Source organism: Chaetodon auriga, chromosome 10 (genome assembly GCF_051107435.1).
Source record: "Chaetodon auriga isolate fChaAug3 chromosome 10, fChaAug3.hap1, whole genome shotgun sequence".
NCBI classification, from domain to species: domain Eukaryota; kingdom Metazoa; phylum Chordata; class Actinopteri; order Chaetodontiformes; family Chaetodontidae; genus Chaetodon; species Chaetodon auriga.
Genome location: NC_135083.1, coordinates 1,008,066 through 1,035,392, shown reverse-complemented (window position 1 = coordinate 1,035,392; position 27,327 = coordinate 1,008,066). Strand labels below are relative to the sequence as shown.

At 45.7% G+C, this 27,327-nt stretch overlaps 2 protein-coding genes across 3 annotated transcripts in view; one reads left to right on the top strand and one right to left on the bottom strand.

Moving 5' to 3' along the window:
* itpr3 (inositol 1,4,5-trisphosphate receptor, type 3) overlaps positions 1-1,456 on the bottom strand; it is a 50,039-nt gene extending 48,583 nt beyond the window's left edge. For both annotated transcript variants that reach the window (XM_076740771.1, XM_076740772.1), the window contains exon 1: positions 900-1,456. In XM_076740771.1, coding sequence (XP_076596886.1) covers positions 900-991 — 92 coding nt within the window. In that variant the 5' untranslated portion in view covers positions 992-1,456. The remainder of the gene's footprint in view (positions 1-899) is intronic.
* A 9,939-nt stretch (positions 1,457-11,395) lies between these two features.
* gpr37l1b (G protein-coupled receptor 37 like 1b) lies at positions 11,396-19,488 on the top strand. The gene is made up of 4 exons (XM_076740984.1): positions 11,396-12,628; positions 15,034-15,342; positions 15,604-15,975; positions 16,868-19,488. Exons 1-4 carry the CDS (start codon positions 11,780-11,782, stop codon positions 17,039-17,041), a joined length of 1,704 nt encoding a protein of 567 aa, XP_076597099.1. The 5' UTR covers positions 11,396-11,779; the 3' UTR covers positions 17,042-19,488.
* The last annotated feature ends 7,839 nt before the right edge of the window (positions 19,489-27,327 follow it).

Here is a 27,327-nt window from a genome sequence, read left to right as displayed (position 1 = left end):
AAGTACAGCAGTACAGTCAGCTTCATGCAGTAAAAGTACAGCAGTACAGTCAGCTTCATGTAGTAAAAGTACAGCAGTACAGTCAGCTTCATGTAGTAAAAGTACAGCAGTAAGTCAGCTTCATGTAGTAAAAGTACAGCAGTACAGTCAGCTTCATGCAGTAAAAGTACAGCAGTACAGTCAGCCTCATGCAGTAAAAGTACAGCAGTACAGTCAGCTCCATGCAGTAAAAGTACAGCAGTACAGTCAGCCTCATGCAGTAAAAGTACAGCAGTACAGTCAGCCTCATGCAGTAAAAGTACTGTGTGTGCAGTAAAATGTCTCCTGTGTCTTCATCAGTTTGTTCAGACTGAAGCTTCAGTGTCAGAGCAGCATGTTACTGTTGGAGCTGCTGCAGGTGGAGCTACTTTAAATACTTCATGTACTGCGAGCTAGTTCAGGCCGGAGGGGCCCAACGTAAGGGTCGGGCCCCTCCAGAGGGTCAGCAGATCGATGAGGGGTCGTCGGATGATTGATGGGACAAAACAAACAAAGACGTTTGTTATTTTTTTAATCTGTGAATGATTTTTAAAAAATATTGAATCATATTTTTCATCTCAGACGTGTGAGAAGAAACAAAAGCCCAGATACACACAGACAGAAGGCCTGATGTCAGTTTGTTTGTGGTGTTTTTATGTAAAATCTTAGTGTGAAAGTTACTCCAGCTGTCACGTGACTGCAGGAGTGAAAACTTGTGCAGTAGAAGTATGACGCTATATGAAGTGGTAATACTTGAAATACATTGAAAGTGCAGTACTTGAGAACATGTACTGTTTGTCTGAGTGTCTGAGCAGCCTGTCCTGCCCAGTGGATCCACAGTGAACTGGTGTGACTGGGATGATCCCAGTGAGAGGACTCACCCCAGCGTGCTGATGAAGCCGTTCACGGAGCCCTCCGCGTACAGAGACACGATGTCCCCGATGTGGAGGAAGCTGGAGGCAGAGTCAGACATCCTGCGGCCGCCTCACGCTCCTCCAGCAGAAAAGAGAAGGAGACAAAGTTTCTCCTGCCGCCGCCGCCGCCTCCTGCTGCTGCTCCTCGTGCTCCTCTGTGCGCGCCTGCAGACACAGGTTGTGCCTCACATGCAGCAGCGGCAGAAAACTCTTTCCTGGAGCAGCAGAGTCCACCGTGCGCCCTCAGAGTCACTGCCGGGTTCAGCAAACTGGAGAAACGTCCCGACGCGTCGGCGAACCATGAAACAAACCTCCCCAAGAGCGAAGAGGAGCGCGGAGTCAGGGAGGCGCGTCAGCTGCAGGAAGCGCCGCAGCGAAGTTAGAAAGGAGTCTGCAGGAGGTCCGAGTGCGCTCAGACACACACACACACACACACACACACACACACACACACACACACACACACACACACACACACACACGGCTCCGCACTGCGCCCTCCCTCTGCGCCCGAAGCTGTGTGCGGGGGCGTGCGTGTGCGCGCTCACGACGAAGACTCCGGTACTGAAAAGCAGGAAGTGAGTGGAGGTGTTGATAAGACTGACAGACAGCTGGAAGGAGGAGACACTGCTGCGGGGCCAAACACACACACACACACACACACACACACACACACAGGGGGAGCGTGCACGCGCACACATGCCTGCCTGTTTAACTCCCCATGAACCGCGCAGTGACGTGTTCCACAGGTGAAACAGGAAACTGTCCAAAGTTCTTTGAGCTCATTCTGGAAACTGAATCTGAAATCTTCCTCAGTCCACACAGAGACTCACCTTTTCCACAGCTTTCAACCACACCTGCACACCTTCATCAGCGCTCAGAGCTGCACAAACACGACTGAAAAATAAACACGTGACCGTCTCTGAGTCACCAAACAGCCTGAAGTTAAAGCGTCTGTGTTCAGACTTTGACCACCGGAGGCGCTGTGGAGCCACGTTTACACGAGTGGACCTCTGTGTCTTTGAGCGCCATGACACACGGTCCTGTTCCATTCTGCTCCACCGACAGACAGACGGTGTCAGCCTGCCAACAAACAGCAGACAAAGAGAAGAAGAAGAAGAAGAAGAAGAAGAAGAAGAAGAAGAAGAAGATGATGATGAAGAGGAAGGAGATGGTTTGTAAACAAGATTCAAAACAGTGAAAAAAACACAGAATGAGGAAGGAAATGCATTTAACACGTTCATCAGGAAACACAACATGTGGTGAAACGTCGACTGACTGTTAGCACTTCACGGTTTAGCTTGCTAGCATGCTAACATTTGCTAATTAGCAGTAAACACACTGCAGCTGAGGCTGATCACCTGACGAGTTTTTACCTGTTGGAAATGACCTGGATTTACTTGTGTGAACACATGAATATAATAACAACATCATAATAATCCATTATTTTAACTCTGAGGACCAAAGACGTGGCGTCGTCTTCATCGTCTTCACCGTCAAACCAAAACACAAACTTCTAGAAGCTTCTGCTAAATGAGAAGCAGCACGTTGAGAAGGAGGAGATGCAGAAGTTTGTGTTTTTGGAGACTGTAATCTGAGAATACAAAACATATTTGGGGTACTTGTACTTCAGATGACTATTTCCATTTTATGCAACTTTATGTGAAACCTCAGAGGGAAATATTGTAGTTTTTACTCCCTTATCATTCATCTGACAGCTTTAGTTACTCTTCAGATTCCTTCCTGTCCAGTGAAAAGCTCGTATCTCCAGCTGTGTTGATGCTGAATGTTTGAGCTGAACTGAAGGATGAAGAGTTCCTTCATGTCTTCTTCAGCTCAATAAACTCTTTAAAAGCCTCTTGGATCAGCTGAAAATCATCATCTCAAAGCTGAAAACAGCCTGTTTTTCTGAGCTCGTCACACTTTCTGGAGATACGTGGTTCTCAGGGGACGGCCGTGCTAGGAGTACTTTAAGAACATAGTACTCACATTCACCCAACAGCCTTCGATACACACTGTGTGTGTGTGTGTGTGTGTGTGTGTGTGTGTGTGTGTGTGTGTGGAGTCATGCTGACTGGACTTCCTGTTGTAGCCGTAAACGCAGCAGCCGTCTGACTCACTGTGACTCTGCTCCAGTAAACCCACCACAGACACCAGTAAAGGAACCAGAGGAGCTTTGTGTCTCTCCATCATCTGTCTCACTGTTGCTGTAAAGGACAGACACACACGCACACGCACACACACACACACACACACACTTACAGCATAGAATATACTTGCTCCTGATTGGCTGGCAGGTGTCTGTTCGATCATCACCTGAAACATTTACCTGGATCATAATCAGGCTCACGTCTCTGATGTTTCCACTGACTCAAATGAGTGCAGTCAGTCCCACAGTACTGCAGTACCATGTAGTATCTGTGACAGAGGAATACATGACTGACAATCAGAAACAACATGTATTTAAACACAGTAGTACACCGACAGTACTGTGTACCATATTTCATTTTTTATCTTACAAACTCTGATTTTTATGCAGAAAACATACAAAGAGCTTAGAAAACATGATGTCATCAATCAAACTTCTCAAGCAGACACAGAGACACAATGATCTACAGACAAGAGACAAGAGGACAACAGACACAGAGACACAATGATCTACAGACCAGAGACAAGAGGACAACAGACACAGAGACACAATGATCTACAGACAAGAGACAAGAGGACAACAGACAGAGAGACACAATGATCTACAGACCAGAGACAAGAGGACAACAGACACAGAGACACCATGATCTAAAGAGACCAGAGACAAGAGGACAACAGACACAGAGACACAATGATCTACAGACCAGAGACAAGAGGACAACAGACACAGAGACACAATGATCTACAGACAAGAGACAAGAGGACAACAGACACAGAGACACAATGATCTAAAGAGACCAGAGACAAGAGGACAACAGACACAGAGACACAATGATCTACAGACAAGAGACAAGAGGACAACAGACACAGAGACACCATGATCTAAAGAGACCAGAGACAAGAGGACAACAGACACAGAGACACAATGATCTACAGACCAGAGACAAGAGGACAACAGACACAGAGACACAATGATCTACAGACAAGAGACAAGAGGACAACAGACACAGAGACACCATGATCTAAAGAGACCAGAGACAAGAGGACAACAGACACAGAGACACAATGATCTACAGACCAGAGACAAGAGGACAACAGACACAGAGACACCATGATCTAAAGAGACCAGAGACAAGAGGACAACAGACACAGAGACACAATGATCTACAGACACCAGAGACAAGAGGACAACAGACACAGAGACACAATGATTACTTTGAATACTTTAAGTTCATTTCCCTGATTATACTGACATACGTTATATTTTAAAGTAACATGTAGGGCTTTTACTTGGAATAGAGTATTTTAACAGTGCAGTATTAGTACTTTAACTGCAGTACAGTGTCTTCCCTCACTGTTGTCAGTAATAAATGTGACTAACACACTGCTGTTGTTTAGTAGTCTGCTCGTTGCACCTGAACTGTCCATTCACAGATTTATTATATGAGCTGTGTGTGTGTGTGTGTGTGTGTGTGTGTGTGTGTGTGTGTGTGTATGTGTGTGGTGTCCATGGTGACAGCGGGCGGTCAGGGCTGCAGTGGTCTCCGTGGCGATGGAGAGCATCAGCCAAAAGCATGTTTGTTTCTGAGGAGGCGTAAAACTTCCTCCAGGCACACAAACGAATCTCGACCTGTGTGTGTGTGTGCGTGCGTGTGTGCGTGTGTGTGTGCGTGTGTTGCGTGTGTGTCGGCTCTGTTCTGCTTCAGACTAAGAGCCTGAACTCAGTGAAAGAAATTCCTGCTGAGCAGCGTTTCCTCAGTGAAACGTTCCGGTGACGTTACCTGAACGTTCCTCACAGGTTTCTGTTCTAAAAGGTTCCTAAAAGGTTCTAATGACCACATGAAGTGAGGTTTTTGGGATCATTGTAACAGCGTCCCCCTGCTGGTCGCCTGTTTGCTGCTTGTTTTTCAGTTGTTCAAATGTGTTTTCATATATTTGGATGTTTTTTAATATTTATATTGAAACGTGTGTGAAGGTAACGTCTAACGAGCTGATGATGCTAACATCTGACAGCTAATGATGCTAACATCTGACAGCTAATGATGCTAACATCTGACAGCTAATGATGCTAACATCTGGCAGCAGTCCAGCAGGTTTCGTGTGTTTTCCAGGTTTGGACAGAACAGAAATCGACGGATGTTTCATTTCTTCACTTCATTGAATTTCAGGAGGAAACTCATCAGTGAGACGTGATTTAAAGGCAGAACAAACTTCTTGAATCAGAAGTTCAATAAATCGCTTTCGATGAAGTTTCTGAAGGTGTAAATGAGCAGATAACAGAAGATGAACAGGGATGTTGAAGATGCAGTGGAAGCTCAGAGATGATGGTTTAACTTTGACGTAACTGACGCTGGAAAAGCGAGAAAAGGTTTCATTAATATGAATGAGACTGCGAAGTTGAATCCATCCCATAATGTCTGAAACATGATGAACGGAGTTTCCAGCTGAAAGTATGAACGAGCAGATTTTCTCTTCCTCCTCAGTCCACGAGAGCCTTCATCGATGGTCCAGATGAGGAACCAGGATCCAGAGATGTTGTTCGAGGGGATTTCTAAATCCGCTAAAAGGGAGGAAGCTAGCGTGATATTAGCAGGTTTAAGCTACGGCGCTAACGTAACATGAGCTGAATTACATTACCCAAAAGCAGCTAACAGGACATAAACTTAGATAAGATGAACAGAGCTAATCTACAGGCAGTCCAACTAGCTAGCTGGACACATAGCTAAGGCAGCATTAGCAGGCTATGCTAACAGCAGTCAGACATTAGCTGACAGAAGATCAAACAGCAATCCAGTCGTAGCAAACAGGACATTAAGTTAATTACATTAGCAGTGCTGAGCTAGCATTGATGCTAACAAAAATCAGAAACCTTCTCACATTGATCCACTGCTAGCATGACATGAAGCATTAGCACTGTGCTATTCAACTCAGAGGGTTTCTCAGGGTAATTCAGATTTCATGTGGGGAACAACATTTACGATATGATGGGGAGGCTAACGTCACAGGAAGTAAAACCGAACAGTTTACGTGTTGTTGGTGGTTCGCTTGAGGAAACGATGACTTCTGTAAAATGACATTTTCTGGAAGTTATTTGTGAGGAAACATGAACAAAAAGAGTTAATCTGTAACCAGAGAAAAGTTGTTTTGTCCTACTGGCTGTAAACACACCGTCTTGACCTCCGTCTCTGTGGAGTGTATATAAAAGGCAGTTTTAACGTCGAGCGTCTCTCCTCGTGTTCTCCTTCCTCCTCCTCTGAGCCTCCTGCTCTCTCTTTGTGTACACAGCTCTCACTGAGTTCATTTTAAGGCTGGAAGCTCATGTCATTAAATTTCAGGGGATCAGGCAGAAGAAAGTTCACGTTTCTCCGCCTGTAGCCTACATCACGTGTGTGTGTGTGTGTGTGTGTGTGTGTGTGTGTGTGTGTGTGTGTGTGTGCGCGCGTGACATAGTTGTGTCTACCTTTTGAAGTGATGTGAGCTGGCCGGCTGGACGCTCAGCGGATGGACAGATTTAGAAGACGACTAGCTGTCTTCTAAATAGGGAGAATATCTTAAAAAAAAGCAGATTTTCCATCTGAACTTGAACGCAGAAACTTCTCTGGAGGTTACAGACTCGGACGAAGTTGGTTAAGTGGGACGAAGAGAAAAGCAGCCAAAGTCAGAATGAAAGAGATGAAAAGGAGGCAGAGAGGTGAGAATAGAGGAAAAATCTTTTTATGGTTTCTTCCATTTGGACGTTTTCTCCTGATGAAAAGTTCGGCTGCATTCCAATAATTCAGCCCCTCGTCGCCTCCAATGAGTGACACAGACTGACAGCAGTTATGACACACAGGAAGTGATGACTGACACACAAAGAAAGTCAGAAAATAACAACCACACAGAAACTTTCTCCTCATTCATTCCATCGTTTGATCACATCTCTGTGGGACAGCCTGTCCATAAAAGTCTTTCTATTTATCTAAAACAGTCTTTTTTCATGGTTTATTTATTGTCACTGAGGCTTCAGGATCCTCTGAAAAAGCAGTTTAGTCTCATTCTGACAGAAAACGTAACGAGGAGGCTCTGATCAAATGCAGTGACCTTTATGAGTCTGTTTCATTCAGCTGAGATCTGGACCAGAGCTTCTGGTTATCCGACCAATCAGGACAGGAAGCTCACCTGAGGCATTAGCGTCCAGCGAAGTCAAAGTTCTGCTCCGTCGCAGAGGAAACGTTGGCATCGTACGCTTCTGAAACCCACAGATATGCTGAAACTTTTCGTTTACGTTCAAACTTTACATGTCTTTACGTTCAAACTTGACGCTTCTTTATGTTCCGGATTTCAGTTTCATGTTGTGATGCTGCGGGTGGGGAAAGATCATGTTTGATCTGAACTACGTCACTTTGAACCTGTTGTAGAGCCATTGAAGTATAAAATGCGCAAATTTAAAGTGTTCGGGATTTTTATGATGCTAACACTTGATTTTGGCGTCTGCGCTGCAGAGCTAACATTATGTGAGCCAGCGTTAGCTAACATGACTCAAAGCTAACTGAACATTAGCAGGGCTAAGCTACCTGAAAGCCAAGAAAGCTAACACGACAGGAAGCTAACAACAGCCAGCTGCAACGATTTCACAGTTAACTCCCAACAGGGAGGTTACGGTTCAGGAAAGTAACCGAGTACATTTACTCAAGTACTGTACTGAAGCACTGTTTCGACATAATTGTACTTGAGTATTTCCATTCCACTACATTTCAGAGGCAGATATTGAAGTACTTTGTGCCTGAAGCAGATCGATAACCTGCTTTGTTGATTATACACTTGTGCTAAAGTATCTGACACGATGCCGCTGCTGCTGAGAGCAGTTTGATCTGTCGGCGGACGTGAATTTGGGTTAAATCCCACATGAACGGATCAGACTGTTTTTATTTTTCAGGTCATCTTTCAGCTGCAGCGTGACGATTCGCTCCAAAGCAAACACGACTGTCAGCTCTGCGAGATTTAGATCGGATTTAAGTGAAAGGAGGAATTTCACGCTCTGTTGTTTCACACCAACATTTTCCACCGACTTTCTCTCCCATATAAGGGGTGTGTGTGTGTGTGTGTGTGTGTGTGTGTGTGTGTGTGTGTGTGTGTGTGTGTGTGTGCGCGTGTGTGTGTGTGTCCACTGACCTGTGCTGCCCTCCATGTCTTTCCACTGCAGAGACTGACAACCTTATATAGAGCTGCAGGAGTAGAGAGGACTGAGCGGGACAGTGTGTCCATATCCAGCCTGTCCACTCACCTGATTGGCTGATAATGGAGGCCGCCAACACCTGTAACCTGCCAATGAAAAAACCTCAGCTTATGATGAACTGAGTGATCAGGATCAGGATGATGAAGGCTCTGCATCCAGCATCTGCCCACCTGTCGGAGCAGATAAAATGAAAGACTCAGTCCTTTGGCGTCTCAAACTTTCAGACTCGAGACGTCTTGATCAAACTGGACTCTCTGGATTTTGTCTCACTGGAACCTGAAGCTCCTTGTTTGGTCTGAATGGCCTCTGAAATCAGGTGAAGGAGGCTGATTGTACTCACTGGGCACAGAGGCATGCTTACATGCTAACATGTAGCTTAGCATCTGAAGCGCTGGTCCGTCCAGCAGCCTGTGGGACCAGCAGGTAGAAAGTCCAGCTGGAATAAAACAGTTAATCACAGTTGATGTCTTGTGTTTCTGTCTTTCTCAGCGAACGCTCCGTTTGATTGGCCGACTGACGCTCAGGTGTTCCAGGCAGGTCGCTGCTTGTCTTGACAGGTGAGGAATGCTTGTTTGACGCAGCCCTCTACAGACAAAAGACTGAGGAGCATTAACGATATTAAAGTGAAGCTTCTGGAGACTCCAGGAAGTCCTTTTCCTGCTGCTTGACCGTGTTTTGAGGAGGCGGCGGCAGCAGTCGGACCCAGAGGTCCTCCTCTCATCAGCTCCTCCTGAGGCCTCCTGCTCTCTGAACATTTACGTTGGCTTGTTTGGATCTTTAATGACTCTCTTTAAATGACTGTATGCACTGAGGAGCAGCTAGTAAATGAATAAAGTCTTAACCTACAATAAAATGACCAGCAGTTCTGGATATTTTATATCATTAATCTGAACCTGCAAAGTACAACCCTGATTCCAAACATCAGTCAAACAGAATCAATCATCAATAATCAAACTGTTCACTGACAGCAGCTTCATGTGTTCATCTCCTTCATCCTTCATGTGTTCACAAAGTGGTGAACTCGCTCCATCCTCTGTGATCGACTGAGTCTTTTCAGGACGCTCCTTTCACACCCAATCATGATGCTCTCACCTGTGACCAATCAGCCTGTTTACCTGTGGAATGTTCCAAACAGGTGTTTTTGGAGCGTTCCACATCTTTCAGTCTGTGAAACGTGTTGCTGCATCAGATTCACAATAAGAGATATTTACAGAAATCAATGAAAAACATTAAATCTATTGACTTTGAGCTGTTCTCAGGTCAGTGTGTGATCAGATCAGGTGATCACTTCCTGGTTGATCAGGTAATCACTTCCTGTTTTATTTATGTTTCAAAGCGTTGCAACGTCTTTGGAATCAGGGTTTTATCTGCAGGTATAAAATAAATTACGTGGAGTGAAATATGCAATGAACATACATGAAGTACAGTGGAGTAGAAGTATAAAGTAGCAGAAAATGGAAATACACAAGTGAAGTATCTCAGCTGGTGTTTTGTTTGTCTGAATAAATCTGTCCTCATCAAGTTAACTGATCTTCACTTTGGGCTCTACACCAACTAGTGTACTACTACTGCACTCAGTACTTTTACTTTGGATGTGGTATTAGTACTTTTCCTGGAGTAAAGGCTCTGAATTCAGCTGCTTTTTGTTTCAGTAATATTAAACTTGGAGTTGACGCTGCCTTTGAGTCGTCAGTCAGTTTCACTAACACAGACAATGTCGACCTCCAGTGGTCCAAAGAGGAACTGCAGGTCTGCTGGTTTCTGTGTACTGAGGCACTGATCAGTGATCAGTACAGAAAGTACCTGAAAACACTTTAAACAGGAACACTAAACATTTGTATCGTTAAATATTATTGAGGAAACATTTTCCTCAAAATCACGTCTGTCAGGTCACATGACACCTTCAGGTAAGACTCACCGGACCTGTTTTCTTTCGGCAGGTTAGTCAAACAACACGTTTCTCCACTTTGTTTTCAGGACAGTTCAAATAAAAACCGAATGAATTTTACTGTCTTTTCCTGCAGCTCAATCATCCAAATTCAACCAGAAGAGAAGCAGAAAACAGATATTTATCAGGAAAAATCTGATAAAAACTGAGTCCAGTGACATTAACGAGGTGTCAAACTGTCCATTTCCACGTTTCTGACCTACGATCAGCGTCTTTAATCAGTGCACTTCCACTGATCGATAACTGGGGTGTTTATTGGGAAAATGAGGTAAAATACACTTTTTTGTGTGTCTCAGTCGAGTTTCCGCTGTCGTCTGTGTCGCCTGCAGTGTTTCTGTGTTTGGCTGGTTGTTTTCTCACTTTGCAGCATTTTTCCTAAAAGTGTTTGCATGTTGCTTGTGTTTTGTGTGTTTTCTGAAGCTGCAGCGTGTTCAGCTCGCAGGTCTGCACTCGTTTGTAGTGACTCAGAATAATGTGGTACTCACACAACACTTTGGTTTGCATATGAACTTCACTGACCAGCAGCAAAACATAAATAATATCTCTGTGATGTCATTCTTCAGATCACAGCATTAGCTAGCATGTAGCATGCTCTGTGCTAGCACTGCAGTACTGTACAGTGTTAGGAAGGAAAGAACCAGACTCTCAAACAGAAGAAGCCAAAATCTGTCCTCACCCTGCAAAAATGTTCTCACTGTCAAGCTGTTCAATTGGTTCCCACAACAAGAACACACACACACACACACGCAGGCACACACGCGCACACACAGAGTGAAGTGGTTTCATCAGTATTCGAGTCAGATGTGTCTGTCAGTGAACTCAACTGGCTCAGGTTCCCAGTCAAACCACCACCAGGGGGCAGCAGAGATGACTGTGGGTTTAAATGTGTGTGTGTGTGTGTGTGTGTGTGTGTGTATGTGTGCGTGTGTGTGTTTGCATGTGTGTGAGAGAGTGAGAAAGTGAGAGCCAAAAAGAGCAAAGGAAGGTATGCATGCATGATCGTGCAGACAAATGTGTGTATTTGTGTGTGTGCCAACCTTGTTTGTATGCTTGAGTTTGTAGGCCTGTCAGTGTGTGTGTGTGTGTGTGTGTGTGTGTGTGTGTGTGTGTGTGTGTGCACATCCTAACAAAGGCTCCATCCAGCCATACTGCACAGGGCTGCTTCTTCCCAGAGACCCTCAGAGCTCCAGGACACCCAGTCTCTCTGCTGCCTGCAGCCCAGACACAGCAGCCCCAACACGGACGCAGACCATCACCCTACTCCCCCCCCCCGCCTGAGCTCCAACACCTGTTTGGATTACTAATGGATGGGAAAACCATAGCTGAGATTTAAAGTGGGAAACGGAGTTTAAAGAGAGAAGAGAAGAAGTTGAAAGCAGGGAGATCTTCATCTCGTCTGGACTACAAACTTGGATGCTGAGTAAACAGCTGCCAGTTTTGGCATAATTTAAGGTGGAATTGTTGACTTCACTGGACAAACTGCTGTCACTTTTTGTACAGGTTTCAGAAACATCAAGCTGATCGTTTCACTCCTGAATGTTGGGACATTTTGGAGACATTGCTGGAATCCTATTGGAACACTGTTATTCTATTGTCTCGTCCTTTGAAACACGAAAACAGCTGAACAGTTCTGGTTTGCAGACGTTTAGAGGATCTTTCACATTTAGAATCGGCATCATGGCTCTGTCTGTCAGTCTGTGGCTGTGTCTGTGCCTGTCGCTGCTGTTAACGGACGCAAGGAGCGTCGGGCAACACGAAGGTCAGAGAGGGACCCCAGAAAAACCCTCCTCCCGTGTCAGAGTGGACCCCCTCTGGATCACCAAACAGATCAGGACCCGGGACGACGCCCCCAACCAGAGCCTCCCACTCCCTGAGATGCTGGATCTAGACCTGGACCAGCACCACCACCGCCGCCTGGCCCGTGGTGCAGACGAGGAGGAGCAACAGTCCACCTTCAGCCAATCCTTCGAGAACGACTCGGTGACGGCGCCACAGGCCACTGAGTTCAACAATGGAACAAAAGTGGAAGCAGGGGACAACAGCAGTGATAACATCAACCTCTCTGGAAACGCCTCCAGCTCTGACAACGATGCTCCAGGACTCTTCAACCCCTTCTACCCGCTGGCAGAGAGCTCGTACGCGGCCTATGCGGTCCTGTTCCTGGCCGGCCTGGTGCTGGCGGTGGGCGTGGTGGGAAACATGGCCGTCATGTGTATCGTCTGGAACAACTACTACATGAGGTCTGCCTGGAACTACCTGCTGGCCAGCATGGCATTCTGGGACTTCCTGGTCCTGGTACTCTGCCTTCCTGTGGTGGTCCTCAACCAGCTCTCCCATAGGAGGATCCTGGGTGACATCACATGCCGTATGGTGCCTTATATGGAGGTGGGTGGGACATATGTGGAAGTAAAAGGAGGAAGAGGAAGCCAGTGATATCAGCTGAAACTGATTTTGTGTTTTTGTCATATAAATACTCAATGTGGGGCAGTGGTGGCCTAAAGGTTAGCGAGCTTCTGATCCAAAGGTTGCAAGTCCAATCCCCTGAAACCGGCAGGGGGGTCATGTTTAACTGTGCACGGAGCTCAGAGCCAACACGAGACCTGAGATTGAATTCATCATTGGTGTAATCGTCTGTATCAGTAGTTCCTGTTCCAAAGAGATTTTAGACATAGTTTAGGAAATCAGAGGTGTGTTAAAGAAATGCTGTTAAATCAACTGAACTGATGACAACTGAAGACGTAAAAACATCGTTATCTTCTGTCTTCAGAGTCCAGCTGGCTGCAGGAGGTGAAAACTGGACTTTAAATTATTTCTACAGATTAGCACTTCAAGCATATGAAGACATCATTTTTGGAGTTATTTTCTGAGATTCTTTTCAGGTCGACTGCATTTTGGACAGGCTAATTGTCCTCCAGATCTCTCTGCATCGCCTTCATTTCTGAAAATTTATTTATGCATTTCAGCTTTTCAGAGACGTCTAACACGAGGTCTAAACACGGAGTCTGTGTGTGGATGTGGCTGAGGAGCAACATGTTCATGCAGGAGTAAATCTAAAAAGTCTAAAAAGCTCACACTTTAGTCGGCTTCAGGTTTAACCAATGAGCAGCAGAGACTGAAGAGCCTGACAGTCAGTTACCATGATGACCGGTTACTATGTCTGCTGAATGTCCTGCTGCCACGTTTGGTCATATCGGTCCTCAATTCAGAGGACAGTTGATAATGTTTCAGTCTGTCTCTGTTTGCCGTCTTCTCTGGAGTCAGACGGACAGTCCTGGAGACGCTGAAGGGTTTATTATTTCTCTTTGGATGTGAGCTAAGCAAACAGCTTCTCAGTACTTCCAGCCTTAATGCTAAGCTAGGCTAAACACGTCCAGGACTTGCAACTGAGTGCCCCTGTGGATGAAAGCCGGGTACTGCTGTGGTAGATCTGGGTATTTTCCAGTGTGGGTGTGTGGAAATGTACTCAGGTTTCTCAGGTTGAAGGACCATATTGATGCTTTTGCAGGTTTTAACACATTATTAAAAATGACAGAAACTTTAGCTGATTCTGAAAGTTCATTCGTGAAGTTAGAAGTCTATCAGTGATGTTCTGAGGCAGCTGTTGTTGGTTGGAGATACATGGTTTATATTTTACTTTTATTATAACCTTTATTCAGTATTTCACATATGCCAAGTATGCAGACTTGTACTTTAAGGACACAATTAAAAATATTAAAAATGTGACTACAGGGAGCTAAATATATCACGATGATTTTAATTTTGTGATTTCAGAAGCACTGGGTTTCATTGAGGGTCGTCCTGCGAAAAGTCAAACTGGGACTTACTGGAAGCCGAGGAAGAGAGACTGGGAAATTATTGAGCCTTCTGAAGAAATGAGACGTATTTGTGAGGCGTTTTTAAGGATTTGTGTCTTAAGTAGGAACTCAGAGGCTTTAAGCTGAGACTTACAAACAGGCAGAAGGTGTCGAGAGAAGAATTAACATGTAGGTTTGAGTCTGAGTGAGAGATTTGTTGACTTTGAGACAAACAGAAACTAATAACAGACCTCCTCAGACACACATCAGGCCCCAATGACCTCATGAGGTCCGTCTCTGGAGGAGGTCAAACTGCTGCTGGTTTCATGTCAGAAGGAGACAGTTTGGGAAACTTTGTTCTTTGAGCAAAAAGAAGATACCAACAAACAGAAGAGCAGGACTGAGGACAAACACCCATAACATCTTTAACTGCTGAATGTTAGTCAGGAATCGTGTTGTAGAACTTTGAAACACTTCTGTCATCTGAGCTGAGAAGGATCAACACTTTGGGTGACGTTGATCGTTCACGACTTTAGTAACTGTAGTACTTTGAAGAACTTTCATGGACGATTGTACTTTGAAAAGTTACAAGAATACGAACATGTGACATTTGTCTGGATAGATCAGACTCTTTCAATCACTGTGGTCATTCTCAAAAGCTTTGATGTCTCTAAAACATAAAATATAGATGCAGAATCAGGTGACATGATGGTCAATCCAAGTTTTCAGTTGGTATTTGTCTTCACACTTCACCCATGAACACCGTCCTCACAGATCAGAGTTATGTGATGGTGTTATTGAGGACCAGCCCAGGAGGTGGTCAGATGTTGTAAAACTAACATGCCTGAAGCTCCCATCAGTGATGGTGAATCTTCCACGGTCTTCACTGCAGCGGCTGTTTTGTACAAAGGTTGTTTTAAGAAATCACTTGAGGATCGTTCATGGATCTACTCACCGATGGCTGTGGAGACACTGACTGTCCTCTCGCCTCTGCAGGCCGTGTCTCTGGGCATCACCTCCTTCACTCTGTGCGCCCTGGGCATCGACCGTTTCCACGCCGCCACCTCCTCGTCCCAGCCGAAGGCTCGGCGGGTGGAGCGCTGCCGCTCGGTGCTGCTGAAGCTGCTGCTGGTGTGGCTCGCCGCCCTGCTGCTGTCCAGCCCTGAAATCTTCCTGTGGCAGCTGAGCCAGGCCGTGTCCCCGTCCACCGGCCGGCTGGTCGACTCCTGCACCATCACCCCCTCCTCCCCTCTGTCCCTCTACCTGCCCGACTCCCTCCACTCTCTGCTGCTCAGGTATCACCAGGTGAGAATAGAACAAACAGGATAAACTGACCAGCAGGAAGTTCTGAGAGTCATCCATGTGTTCACTCTGTCAAACCTGGTTTAGATCTGAAGTCTCTCCAGTGAAAGTCAGCACAAACCACGTGAAACCAGCCACAAAGATATGGACGTACACTACTGATTAATACTGATTTCTATCCTCCAGCCACTCGTCAAAGCACCACAGAGGATTACTGTGTCTGCACGTAAGGTAATCAGATTACTCCTGTGCTTCCTGTTTCAGGGTCGTATGTGGTGGTGTTTTGGCTGCTACTTCTGCCTCCCCGTCCTCTTCACCATCCTCTGCCAAATGGCCACCCGCAACGTCAACAGCGACTCCACATCTGCCCAAAAGCAGCGTAACCACGACGACCGTTCCTCCAATCAGAAGCGCCAGCAGCACCAGGCGGTGGAGCGGCAGCTGAACTGCACGCTGTTAGCGTTAGCCGTGGTTTACGGCGTCTGCGCTCTGCCTGAACACGTCTGCAACATCACGCTGGCCTACACGCACATCACCGTCTCAGAGGACACGGCCGCCATGCTGGCGCTGTTGCATCACTTCCTGTTGTTCTTCAAGTCATCAGTGACGCCGGTGCTGCTGCTGTGTCTGTGTAAGGTGGGTCAGAGATAGAGGGTAAAGGTCACCGGATCAGAACCAATCACACAGCAGCTTTAAGGCCTGATGATGCGTCACGAGTCTGGTTACTGCCCAAGAACAGAAACTAAAAACATGTCGCTGCATCAGATTCAGAATTAGCAGATATGTACAAAAATCAATGAAGCTGATGAGGAAAAACATTGAATATATTGACTTTGCAGAAAGCATCAGCAGGTGATCACATTCTGTTTTATTTAGGTTTCACACAGCGTCACAGTGTCTTTGGAATCTGGTTTGTGCTACAAGTAAAAGTCCTGCATTTACAAACTTAAGTAAAAGTATGTCAGCAACATGTACTTAAAGTACTTAAAGTACTCGTGTTGTGTGAGTTAAGTGTTGCTGTCAGAGTGTTTCTCTCTGCTGTCTGTGGATTCATGTTCCTGCTGCATTCATGTGTTCATTCATGTTCCTGCTGCATTCATGTGTTCATTCATGGTCCTGCTGCATTCATGTGTTCATTCATGGTCCTGCTGCATTCATGTGTTCATTCATGTTCCTGCTGTAGATGTTTCAGCTGGAGCTCATTGAACTCCTTTATATCCTGTTGGTGCTTTAATCTACATCAATGCATCAGATTCTAGAAGATCATCGTGATTCGTACTTTGGTTTCCCCCTGCTTCCAGTTTTTATGCTAAGCTAGGCTAACCACGTCTTGACTGAGATTTCATCATTTAAATGAAGCTTTTCAAATACATAGACGAGTAACAGCACAGAGGTTACTTTTATGAACCAGTCTATATTTATTTATTTATTTATTTATTGCCATAAACTTGCAGACTCCACTGCTGCTGCGTGAAAACACAAAATTTGAAGTATTTATACTCTGAATCTACATGTCGGTGTGTTTCAGGCTCTCGGTCAGGCCTTCATGGACTGCTGCTGCTGCTGCTGTCAGGAGTGCCAGCCAACCGCGGCTCAAGGCTCGCCAAGCTCCGCCCAGGTGAAACTGAAGGCAGCCAATGAGACGTCCATCTTCTTCGACAAGGCTAAAGACACGTCGGCCATCTTGTCTATCTCCAGCTAGAGCCACAAGTCCCACTTTGACCATCATCTCCTCCTCCATGAATCAGTCCCGTCCATTCATGTCTTCATTTACTCTTCAACACTGTTTCTCCTCCATCCTTAGTTTTCATTAACTCCTCTGTTTCCTTTCTCCTCCTTTCTTTCCATCTATTTCTCTCTCTCTTCCAGATCACAGTGATCATCTTTCTTTCTGCCCTCTCCTCTTCTCCCAGAGTACCATTTTTATGATATTCCTCTACAGACACTGTGTTACCCCCTGCAGCTTCCTGTCTGTGCAGGAAGTGATGTTTAATCTGTAGTGAGCTTAGAAAAGTTGCTGTACTTGCACAACCAGCTGTTATAAAAGCAGGAGCCTGTTTCAGGACTCTCCCAACGGACTCTTCCCTGCAGCTTCCTGCTGTGACGATATGTGATGTCTAACTGCGGTGGAAAAACAACACGGGTGTCCTCTTTGGTTGGTCTGAAGCTGAAGTTTTCATGTGTTTTATGGGAAAGTAGCAGATACCTCAAACCTAAATTAGGGCAGCAGTTGAAACCTCTTACAGTAGCTTGATGGAGAACATGAAGAAGCTGCTTTAAAGCTCTAAAGATGACAGTTTTTGGTAAATGAACATTTTCTGGAGCCAGAGTCAATCCTGAGGCAGAAATAATCCAGTTAGCTGTTAAACTTCAATGGACGGACACATTACGTAACCGATAAACGGGCTGTAGTTAACCGTGGAACCGGTTTAAACACTAGCTGAGGGGCCAAACACAATGAAACTGGTCCATCTGTCAAATGTTCAATGCAACATACTGCTATGGACAGATCCACGAAGAGAGGAGGACTCCTGGAGGTTTGGTGCCCCCCTCAGCTTTCTTCTAGCCAACAAATTTAGGTCAAACCTGACTGTTACCCCGATGGTCTTTAAATCACCACCGATTTTCCACAAATTCAATTAGTGTTGGAAAAACAATCAACCAATCAGAGCTGTGTTGATGGGAGTATGAACGGAGATCGTCCCACATTACCAGCGAGTTATCTAACGCTCAGTGTGACGCAGCTGTAGAGGTCATATTAAAGGTCATTTCTACAGCTTCTGTCTCTGAGAAGAATGTGCAGCTTCCGTAATGTTTCTAAAGGGAAGAAGGTGGAGAAGCGGGGAAGGGAGGAGATCTAAAGAGTATTTGAACAGGACTCAGACCTCCTCAGTATCGAGGTAGTCTCTTGTACAGGAAGTTAAACTGTGTAGGTTTTAAGTGTATTAATAAAGTTTAGCACAGTGCTTTCACTCCGAGAGTCAAACTCAAACAACTAGAACAAATGAAGAAGCAGAAGATATGGATGTAGCTCATTTTAGCTCTAGATGTACAACTAATTCCATCTTTGTACGAAGGGAAGCAAGGTAGTCATTTTTTTATGTTATGAGAATGTCTATGCCTTTGTAATGTTCAGTGTCACAGTGTTAAATTCATGGTATTATGTGTCAGAGCTGACTGTGCCTTAGTGTCTCCTCGGCGCCGGACTGTCAGTGTCTGAATCAGCAAATATTGAATCAGCAGCCAGGAAAACTAGTCCAACTGTATCTATGTCACCACAAGCAGCTACAAGTGTTCACCCAAAAGTTAGACGTGTTTAGCCAACTCAAACCTGGATGACTGACGAGGTCGACTGCCAATGACTCCTGAAACAACATACATGACCATCGGAGAGTAGCAGCGACAGGCGTACCAGACCTGTGAGGGTCGCAGTTTGTTTAGGTGTCGGCGCTAAAATTACTTGATCAGGTTTAGGAAAAGACGATGGTTTGGGTTAAAGAAAGTTACGGTTACATATGTTACGTAACTTAAAATAAGTTGACGTTTGGTTTCATATGGGACTGCTGGGTGAAAGTCTTGTGTTCGTTCGACCATCCATCCACCCCACCTTCCTCTACACGTGGACTTTCTTGCTCTTCGTACTACGTCCCCCGACTTCCTCCTTTGCTCTCGTCATAATTACTACAGAAACTCTAGCGGACGTTTGGCGTCATGATTAGATGCTTGTTTTATCTGCAGCAGGTAACAGATTCAACACCAAACACCGAAGGAATCATGCTGTCGTTTGGGTTCCTGTAACAGATGGTAAATATGTGTCACCTGCTGCTCGCTCGCTCGATTATGTTTTCATCCTCACAATAATTGGACAAAAGAAACAAAACTTCCTGAAAGCTGAAGTCCCACTTCTGCTGTGTTTGTTTTCATTGTAAATGTGAACGAAGCGCCTGGCTACTCCTTCATAACTCTTTAATAAAGGGGCAGTCCACACAAATCGAATTAACGTCAGTGCCTGTTTTACTGTAACTTTTCATTTTTCTGTCAGGTGTTGTGTCTCTCTGGGTTGTTTTTATCTTGTGTACAAAGGCAGAAACCGACCAATCAGATGTAGAAGCAGTAATTTATAAATAAATGGGAGCCATTTAAATCACAGTTGTTTGGAAAAGTTACTGATGCAATAATGATGTTATTGACTAAGTTGAGCTGATCACCAATCTGCACCTGCGACTGAGAGGAGCAACAGTATTTTGGACACCCTTGGTTCTGGAGGGGAAAGTCCAATTAATTTGTCCCACAGTCAAAGTTATGTAAGCTCTTTTTTTGGCTTGGATGGACATGAAACACTCTGGTTGAACTGTCAGTCCAAAAAATGAAAACTGTTAGAAAACATGTGGTTCATTGAAGAAGCCAAAGCCTGTTGACATGAAAACTGAAGGAAAGACGTCAACCACAACTCTCAAAGTGCATTTTGGGCAAGAAACATCCAATCACTGAGCTTAAAATTCTGTCACATGCACCGGTGACAGTCTGTGGAAGCTAAAGGTTACGCTGCTGAGAAAACTGGTTTTACAATCTGAAGCGTAAATCAGTTCACTTTTAACGGGAAAACATTTCTGGAACCAGCAGCTTCTCTGTGACGACGTTATGCCGATGAAACCGTGGTTTACTTTGAACAGAAGACGACTCGTCAAGCTGACGCATGAAGCAAGTTAATTACTAGATGTGACACAATGTCCTTCAGTTAAAGACGTGGGATAAACGCTAATGTCTGGCAACAAGGCGGAAACTCTTACAGTTATTGATCTCCTGGTCTCTGGATCGAAAAACTATTATTTAAAATTATTGATACCAATGATGATATGATACACTGAATGATGAATTAATGGACTCCAATACCGGCATCAGCAGCTGCATTATTACCTTTTATGATGGAAAACACACAACGGGAATAACTGACGTCATGTTCAAAAACAGATTCTGAGAAACTCCTTCGAGGCTTCTGTCTTTCAGATTTAAAGGGTGCGAAGGAATCCTTCGTCCCCGTCTTCCCCTCAGCAGAGCTGCTGCACTGCATATCAATAACCTCACTACTGTCCTGTCACCATGGGATACCAGCCCAAATTCACGTGTGAGAAACACACACACACACACACACACACACACACACACACACACACACACACACACACAGAGTTCTGTTAATTTAGAAACTCAAACTCTTTTCAAATCACCCCCCGGCAACCTGCACAGGGGATTAACACATTTAAAAGGCAGTTAGGAAATGATGTTTTGTGCCCTGCAGCAGGACAGACAGACAGACAGACAGAGACACAGACAGACAGACAGACAGACAGACACAGACAGACAGACAGACAGACAGACAGACAGAGGAGGGTAGAGAACAATGTAAAAACCATAAAAAGAAAACTGAGACTGCTGAGACAAATATGATCAAAGCTCCTTTTCTGGAGCTTTCAGCTGCATCTCAAAGTCTTCATCCATGAATGGAACTGGTTCAGATGACACACGACATCACATGAACTGAGTCCAGAGCTTTGGTCATGTGATAACTGGACAGGGGTCAGAGGTCATCAGAGGAGGACATTCACATCTGAATCATATACAGCTGGTCCATACTCATGTCATGTGATGACAACTAAGCAAACTGTACCCAGGAGGATGAGGAAGATATGACTGAAAAGCCATCAAGGTCCTTGGAGAAATGAAAAGTCTGAACAAGTCAAAACTCCAACAACACTATTAGAAAGAGATGAACCAACATGTTTCAGCTTGTGGCCTTCATCAGGGATGATGATCTCTCTTTAAAAGAAAGCATCATCACTGGTCGAGCCTGGACCATGAAAAGAAAACCAAAAAGAACAAAAACAGGTCCACAGTCTCTTCTTGGTCTTGGTGCACCTTGTTCCCGTGATAGATTTATGCTGGCAAACGGTCCCATCAGGATCTCGTTTTGGACACAGAGTGCATAAAGATGCAGGAAACAGGACTGTCCTCCTCGGCATGGAGCATGTGATCAGTCCCAGAGTAAAAGGCAAAGGAGGTGAGTGAAGGAGTATCTCAGGGTCTTGTTCACGACTGAGGGGGAAACGGAGCGTGAGGTCGATGGCAGATTGGTGCGGTGCCAGCAGTAATGAGGCCTTTGTACTGGACTGTTGTAATGAAGAGGGAGCTGAGCCGGAAGGAGAAGCTTTTTGACTGACCAGTCCACCTACGTACCGTTCTCACCTATGGTCATGATTCACAAGCTTTCAGTAGTGCCGGAATGCCTGTCGAAAGGGGTACAAGCAGCCGAAATGAGTTTCCTCTGCAGGATTTCTGGGCTCAGCCTCAGAGATCGGGTCAGGTGCTCAGACATCCGGAGGGAGCTTGGAGTAAAGCCACTGCGACTCCATGTCGAAAGGATGATCAGGAGTGTCTTCCTTTGGAGGTTCTCCGGGCACATCCAACTGGTCAGAGAGCCCACACCACAGCTGGAAAACGATGGGCATCTGGACTACTGCCACCATGACTCAGCCTGGTCATGTGTCAGAAAATGGTTGGCTTTAACGCTCTACACCTGTCAGGGCCAGTCTGAACCCGCCATCAGAAAGTCAAAAGGTTTCTCTTACTGTCTCCTAAGTTGGACTCCTTTTTTGGTCACTCTCAGCATTTCATCTTGTCCTTATCTTGGTAGAGACGGGCTTACATAGACACCTGAGTGAAAAATGAAGTTTTATGTGTGTTTGCTTGGATAAACCGACCCTTTAAAATCTAATTTCAGCCCTTAGATCTGCTGGTGAATCATGGGCAGAGAAAGAGGAAGCTGAAGGCGAAGAGGAGGAGAAACAGAGAGAGATTGATGGAGAGTTGGAGGAACAGAGTGTTTCAGGAGGCTGGTGATGTTGTTCTCATTAGTAGTGATGAGAGCTCGCCCCTCTGATACAAACTACCGAACAGACCGCCTCTGTTCACTAATGATGCCCCACACACACACACACACACACACACACACACACACACACACACACACACACACACACACACACACACACACACTAGACTAGACCTCCATTGGTCATGCGAGAACGTCTCCAGGACAGACTGGATGGGAACCAACTGCAGCCGTTACGTAACAGGAAGGTCACAGGTTCGAGTCCCACATCTATCCACACTGTGGGTGTATGTCTCACACCATCCCATCCACCTGTCACTCACTAGGTCTTTTATATTTTGGGTGGGGGGTCGGGGTAGCCCGCGTCCCTGAATTTAAAGCAACCTTTCACACATCAGTGACTTTGACAAATAATAAACTTGATTCAGAACGAGGTGACAAAGTGCTTCAGGTGGTTGAACCAGGATTAAAACCAATAAAATGAGACAATTAAAAATGATGCCAAAATAAAATAACAAGATAAAAACAATAATCCACACAAGCAGAAACAAGCCTCACAGTTTGTAAGTTGGCCGTTTTGAGACTTTAAAAGCTGCTGTGCAACTAAAAAGTGACACGACAGACAGAAAGAGATCCGACTCGGTGGTTTGTTGACTGATGATTCAAGTCAGAGCAGAGCCACCAGACACGTCCAGGTTCTGGTTTTGGTGAACCAAACCTGAGACCCTCAGTGCGACGCTGAGGCTTCAGGTCAGTGCGCGCCGTCACTCTTCAACAAGAAACTGCTCAAACAGGTAAACTCACCTTAAAGCACAAACACGTTCCTGTTTGTGTGCAGATCTTCAGGAGGAGCTTCAAACGTGTTGGAGCACCGCCCCCCTGCCTCCAGTCTCTATGCTAAGCTAGGCTAACCAGGTCCTCACACTCTATTTAACACACACGAGGTGGGCATCCAGAGGCGGAAGAAGTACTCAGATGTATGTAGAAATACTACAGCGGAGAAACGATCGGACAGTAAAAATCCTGCACCAAAGATTTTACTCAAGTTGAAGTATTTGTATCAAAATACTCTTAAAGTACCGAAAGTAAAACTACATTATACAGAATCATATGCATTATATCAGTGGATTACAGCGACTGAAGCATTAATGTGTTCGAGGCTTTGATGCTGCAGTCAGATACAGTAATCTATCAGAATCTAACCAACGTTCGTGAATCACTGTAGTGGAGTAAAAAGTGTTTTAACGAGTTTTTAACGAATGAACGACAACTTCAAACTGAAAGGAAACATTTAAAATCACATTTCATCACATCTCATTCGCTCTGCAGCTCGTCCGAACGTCTCGCTCAGCGTGTGAACCCGAACATGAAGCACCACTTCTCCACCAGTGTGTGTGTGTGTGTGTGTGTGTGTGTGTGTGTGTGTTTCTCTGAGCACAAGCTCAATGAACACAAACTAATCTGACCTGAATGTCTCAGTCTCTCTCTCTCTCTCACACACACACACACACACACACACACACACACACACACACACACACACACACAGGAGCACAATGTTGGTTTTGTTCGGAGGGAAAACTGATGAGGGAAGGAGTGAGGAGGGGGCAGGGGGTACTGTTGCCATGACAACGAGCACGGGGTCCCGATGGAGAGCTAGGTTGACTCTCACTGGGAACAAACACGCACACACACACACACACACACACACACACACGCACACACACGCACACACACGCACACACACGCACGCACACGCACACTGGTGGGACCACCTTGTACTGCAGACAGGAAACACAGAGGCCTGCTTCTTTGTTGACTGGTATAAAAGTAGCTACACGCACACACACGCACACACACACACACACACAACGTTTTCGCCACTTGTTGACGAGGGTGAAGAAGGAGGGAGGGTCTGAGGAGAGGACGGACGGACGGACGGACGGAGACGAAGAGGAGGATGAAGTTTTATCAGTGCGATCACGTCACAGCCGAGCGACAGAACGACCAGCTGCTTTCTTCCTCCTCTTTTACTCTTCACTTCCTTTTTTTGTGCGACTGCTTTTGAATCTCTGAGAAAACTCTGAGCTCCACGCTCGTTTCTTCCCTCCTCTGAACTGTCAATTATCCTCCAAAATAAAAGCCTGAATGATAAGAGCTGCGGCTGTGACATAAAAACTCTTCTCCAAACACCTCTCTCTCTCTCTCTCTCTCTCTCTCTCTCTCTCTCACACACACACACACACACACACACACACACACCTTCCCTTCATCTCCATAAAACACACTGATACCATGTGCACATACCTGTGCAGTCACCTGTACTTCAAACATATTCCGAAAAGGTGAAATATTAATTTTCAAAAGAATAAAACCTCGTTACTGAGCAAACAGATTTAAATCACCTGCACCTGCAAGAACCAGGTGTGCCTGCTCTGGAGGCCATATTGAAGGCCTTCAGCCGTTCACCGATCATGTGACACATCCACGGTGTCGACCTTCACAGCAGAGCGCCGGACCAGTTTATACAGAACAGGTGAAATGATTGACAGAAAACGACTCTGACGGTCGTTTAAATCGTCTTGTTCACGTTAAAACATTTCAAATGGTTTGAATCATTTTGAGGTTTGAAGCCTCGTGGGATGTTTTTCTGCACTCGTGTACTTTGACTTTCAGGACTTTAACTTGTGACAGAGTATTTGTACAGTATGGTGTTAGTACTTTTACTTGTGTAAAGGGTCTGAATACTTCCTCTGCTGCTGCTTCCAGCTTCCTTTTCACCATCACCACCCACCATCTCCTCTGTTTATGACCGTACAACGACAGTCACTGAGTTCTCTCCTGAGAAATATCTGCTGATAGGTCGAACCCTGAAGACGACAGAGATTTTAATAAAGAGACTGAAAACATCAGATCGTGGATTTAGTGTTAAATTCCTCTTTAAGTGTCTTCACTTCAACAGCCGACAGGCCTCAGTCTGACTGACGGTGACTGAACTGCTGAAGAGACATCTGACCCAACACACACACACACACACACACACACACACACACACTCTTATCAGACACAGGAACACAGTCGATGTGAAACACTGATGAGGTTTGGTTGGTGTGTGTGTGTGTGTGTGTGTGTGTGTGTGTGTGTGTGTGTGTGTGTGCACGTGCTGCCCCCTGCTGTCTCATCAGTAACCTGCAGGTCTGCAATCAGAGACACTAGAACGTGATTGGACGGAAAAGCTTCACCGCAGCAAAGAAAAAAAGGGTAAAGAACAAAATCATCATGTTAGAAGTTGAAGTACTTTTTAAATACTGCTGAAATACTGCTTAGGTTTTGTACTGCGTTCAGGACTCAGTTAACTGCTGGTGAACTCAGACGTTCACAAAATAAGATCCAGGTTTCAGTTTTTCAGTGTTTCATCAGCGTTGGTGGTTTGAACTCTTTCTGTTGACGACCCTGTGAACAAACACGACTCGACTGATGAAACGTTAAATGTGGTCGTTCAAACAGGAACGCCTCGTCTTGTTTCTCCATAGTATTTAATTAGTATCATACACAAGCATGTTTCTATTAAAACACATTATAGAACTGAATCAAACCATAATGTACAAACAGGTCGAGACTGACGGACGCTGGCAGCGACTTCATCCTGCATGTCCAAACCACAAAGGTCCAGGCAGAGCCGGTCCAGTCAGAGCCGGTCCAGGCAGAGCCGGTCCAGGCAGAGCCGGTCCAGGCAGAGCTGGTTCAATCAGAGCTGATTCAGTCAGAGCCGGTCCAGGCAGAGCCGGTCCAGGCAGAGCCGGTCCAGGCAGAGCTGGTTCAATCAGAGCTGGTTCAGTCAGAGCCGGTCCAGGCAGAGCTGGTTCAATCAGAGCTGGTTCAGTCAGAGCCGGTCCAGGCAGAGCCGGTCCAGGCAGAGCTGGTTCAGTCAGAGCCGGTCCAGGCAGAGCCGGTCCAGTCAGAGCTGGTTCAGTCAGAGCTGGTTCAGTCAGAGCCGGTCCAGGCAGAGCCGGTCCAGGCAGAGCCGGTCCAGGCAGAGCTGGCCCACAGCACCGCTCAGCACGTCTGCTTTAACTTTGGTTGCCGTTTGCTAACTCGATTAACGGCTCCACAGCCGATGGAGACGGTGAAGGACAGTCAAAAGCTCTGGAACAAGCTGAGACTGATCTGAATGAACTTTGATGTCTTTAAGGTTCCGGTTGTCCAGCCCGTCGTTCACAGCAGCTGATGAGCCGTTCTTTTGGCCTAACGCCTACAGCTGGTCTTCACGGAGCTCGTTTCCTCTGAAATGACGCCGAGCATCGACTGGTTTTGAGATGCTGCTCGTTCTGTCTGGACTTTTGCTGCACAGGATCATCGTGATGCGGTTTACATCCTGTGCAGTCTCCGTTTGAACATGCAGGATGTCACTGGATTATTTGCCATAAAAAAAAATTCTGGTCAGACTTCATTACAAAGACCTAATTCCAGTGCTCCACCTGTGGGAAACGTGCTGTGAGCACACTGTAACACCGTCCTCCTCAGACACGAAGAACACAAACATGCTTCTGTTTTATTGTACTGCTTTAGTACATCTCATCTCGTGTGCTCGGACTGCGTTTCTGCAGGTTAATGCTCAGGTGACGCACTGGATTCAGGCCATTTAATGAGGAAGTTGCACCAACATAATCATTTACTTCATCGGGTCCCACAGATACACAATCCCTGCCCTCAGCATGCAAACAGAAGAGACCAGAGCCGATCAGAGCAGAGCTGCAGGGGAGATCTCAAGGTTCACGCCTTCCACCTGACAGAGACGGCCGTCATCTGAAGGCGTCCCGCTTCAACACACACCTGACAGGCTGCTCAATCAACGTCAGAGCTGATCGGATCCAGAGACGACACATTTTCAGGGAGAATCTGTCCTCTGCTTTCCAAACTCTTGTTTTTATGCACCGAAATAACAAAGAAAAGTGGTGAACTGGACTTTTTGGCTCCACAGGTGTTTTCTTTTACCTGCGTGCAGAGGACGGCAGGCTGCTTCAGGACACGTCAAACTAACGTGAACCAACCGGTTCACTGATGTTTGACCAAACGTCGTGTCTCTGCTGGACGTCTGA

Coding starts and splice junctions, on each gene's coding strand:
- gpr37l1b (XM_076740984.1), top strand. CDS start 11,780: ATGTTGGGACATTTTGGAGACATTGCTGGAATCCTATTGGAACACTGT. Junction 12,629..15,033: donor GTATGGTGCCTTATATGGAG/GTGGGTGGGACA, acceptor TCGCCTCTGCAG/GCCGTGTCTCTGGGCATCAC. Junction 15,976..16,867: donor TGCTGCTGTGTCTGTGTAAG/GTGGGTCAGAGA, acceptor GGTGTGTTTCAG/GCTCTCGGTCAGGCCTTCAT.